The sequence below is a fragment of the Martes martes genome (assembly GCF_963455335.1).
Source record: "Martes martes genome assembly, chromosome: 1".
In the NCBI taxonomy this organism is placed as follows: domain Eukaryota; kingdom Metazoa; phylum Chordata; class Mammalia; order Carnivora; family Mustelidae; genus Martes; species Martes martes.
The window spans coordinates 14,145,613-14,148,397 of NC_137888.1; the positions used below are offsets into that span (position 1 = coordinate 14,145,613).

Consider the following 2,785-nt stretch of genomic DNA (forward strand, 5'->3'; position numbering starts at 1 on the left):
ATTTACCAGGGAGAGTCATGGCGACTAAGAAAAAAAAAAAATGTTAGCTTGGGTGGCATGTTGGGACTCATATTTGAGAAACTCTGCCCTGATGAATCAGCTTTGGGGCTCACATGAAAGCCATTTTGAAGATTCAGAATGGACTGGCTTCTTTGTTAATAGGATGTCATCTTCATATGTTCCTAAACAAAGTGCTAATGAGCTGTTATCCTTCAAATTAGCTTAAGCAATGAGGTGGAAAGGAGTCTTGAGAAGAAGCCAACACCCAGTTTTCTGAGTATATAATCTCACCAAAAAAGAATCTTCAGACCTGGCACCCTGGGTCCTTAAGACCAACTTCAATCAAGGGTTTATACAGTATGCCTCAGAGCCAAGGCCGCTCGCTCAGGAGCTCCTACAACGTCCCACCACTCTCTGCCATCGTACATGGGTCTAAGCTTATAGACTTTGAAGATGGACTTTTTTTACCCAGCAGCTGCCATGGCAGGACCTGGCTCTTGGACAACTTTCAAGAAACCTGCAGTGAGACTACCAGCTGCAAAGTGCCCAACCATAAACAGGAACTGGGCACAGAACCGAGCGGTGCGCAAAGTGCCGGCCTCCCCAGAGTTGTCCAAACAACTTGTTCTAATTCCAGGGCCCTTGAAAAGACAATGTGCCAATCAGGACATTCCTCAGCAGTGTCGGAGTGTGTGTCGCAGCCTTGCCGGTCCGGAAGCAGCCGGCAAGTGGGTTCTGTAGTCCAGAGCTGCCAGCCTGTGAGCTCTGCGGCAAAGAGTTGTCCACCTAAGACATGTGTGTCTCAGAGTTGTCAGTCTCTGGAATGTGAACCTGGCCCATGTCAGTCTCAGAGCTCTGAATCCAGTTCCTGTAGGCCTCCGGTCTCTGTGGCACCAAGGTCACAACTCCTGGAATCTTCTCAAACTTATGAGCCAACTTGCTGTGTTACTGGTGGTTTGCAACTGCCCTGTAAGTGAAGAATGGGTGGAATGTGTGGATAGGAGATAACAAATTCTAATTGAGATAAATTGATTTCTTACGATATCTAGGAACTTTTATTTCTCTAAATACATATTATTGTGCATGGGTTTGTGAGTGAACGGACATGTCTTCTGTCTTCAAAGAAAATAATTTCTGTTTTTTTGCTCTTTGGGGCATTTCTGGTAGTTAGCTGGAATTGGAAAGCATGTTAAATATTTTAGGTCATTAGGAGACTATTTGTTATAGAGAACTGGGAGTTGCAACCAGGAACTAACATGAGTACTTAAGTCAACATGATACTTTGGTCACTGGTTATTAGCAATGGAAACACTTAGCATTGAATCTGGCTTATAATAATGTATGAATATAATGTACTACTAATATCAGAAATCCATTTAATATTGGAGTTTAAAGGGACACTGAGCCCTGTCTAGTCCCATGAATTCTGATGGATTTAACTCTTACTAGATGTTGTCCTTGTTATTAATAACATCAGAACCACAACTGAAATCTGTGCCTACTCCCTGTCCATCCATGATTTTATCTGCTGCATCAGAACACTTGTAGTCAACTGTGAGGTTGAATCTATTGCTCGAAAAGTCTAAGAAAATTTTCAATTTCACCTCTGTGGACTTCATAACCACATAGTGGCCAGAGACCTTTGAATATAATGAGTTCAAGCTTAGTGTACTCACTACATTTCTCCTATTTTTCTTCCTCTTTTCACTATTTCTTCACTGTGTTTTGAGTTGGGAAAATACTCTTTGTGTTAAATAAATTTACTTCATTTAGAATTACAAACTTAATTGTCACACTATTATTTTTGTTCAGCACCTTTGTGGGTTTTATGTTATTGGTTTTTCACCAGATGAAAATCAAATAAATATTTGGAAGAAAAAGGGAGCACATGTTCCCTCCCAATTGTTTGTATAGTATGAACCAGAATAAAAGGCAACGTTTGTGCTAGGCAGCAGAAGATGGGGAACATGTTCAATATGAAAGTCGTAAAAAGCCATGGAGCCAGAAGGTGTGAAGAGAGATGAATTGTGTTTAGACTAGCCTGGCTATTGTGAAGCTGTGGGTGTGCTCTTAAATGGAGCTCTCATTGTTCAGGGCGTCAGAAGGTAGTGACTTCAGTGGTAAACCCTGAAGTCGGGTTTTCCTGGGTCTGAATATTCGCCTTGCTGGGGGGAAGGCTGTTTGAACCCCAGCTGTGTGGCTATGTACAAATTATTTAACCACTCTCACCTCAGTTTCCTTCACTCCAAAACCAAGATGATCATGATGGTTCCACTGCGAGACTTGATAAGTTAATAATTTGAAAGTGCTCAGCACATGACCTTGAGGGAAACACTCGGTAAGATATAGAGACATGATTACCTAGCTCAGAGGCTCTATATGAAGAGCAGAGGCAGGGATTTATAGATAAACCCCAGAATCTATGACAGATTAGGAAAGCTAGTCATCCAAAAAAAAAAAAAAAAAAAAGAAAGAAAGACTAGCTGTTTTGTATCTTGAATGATGCAAGAAGCACCTTTTACCAAGGGAAATGCTCATGAAACATGCCATGCCTTGCTGAAGTGAGCTGGCAAGTAGCTGAGTTTATGACAAAGCTAATGTTGATTTACCTGTCAGTTCTGTGGGTGGTTTAGACACGGGTCATCCTAAAGAGGAAGATTCAAGCCTACAATCTAGAAAGCACCGCTTTCACAGGTGTTTCCATAGAGAGGTGGAATTGAGAAGTGGTTGAAGTAGGCCAGAAAGAGGCTGAATGAACACTGTGTGATCTCAATAGTAACAGAGC

General features: G+C 41.7%; 1 protein-coding gene across 1 annotated transcript; it reads left to right on the plus strand.

Moving 5' to 3' along the window:
* The first annotated feature begins 316 nt into the window (after positions 1-316).
* Positions 317-2,443, plus strand: KRTAP27-1 (keratin associated protein 27-1). The gene has a single exon (XM_080807312.1). The coding sequence runs from the start codon at positions 360-362 to the stop codon at positions 975-977; it is 618 nt and encodes a 205-aa protein (XP_080663438.1). The 5' UTR covers positions 317-359; the 3' UTR covers positions 978-2,443.
* Positions 2,444-2,785: the final 342 nt, after the last annotated feature.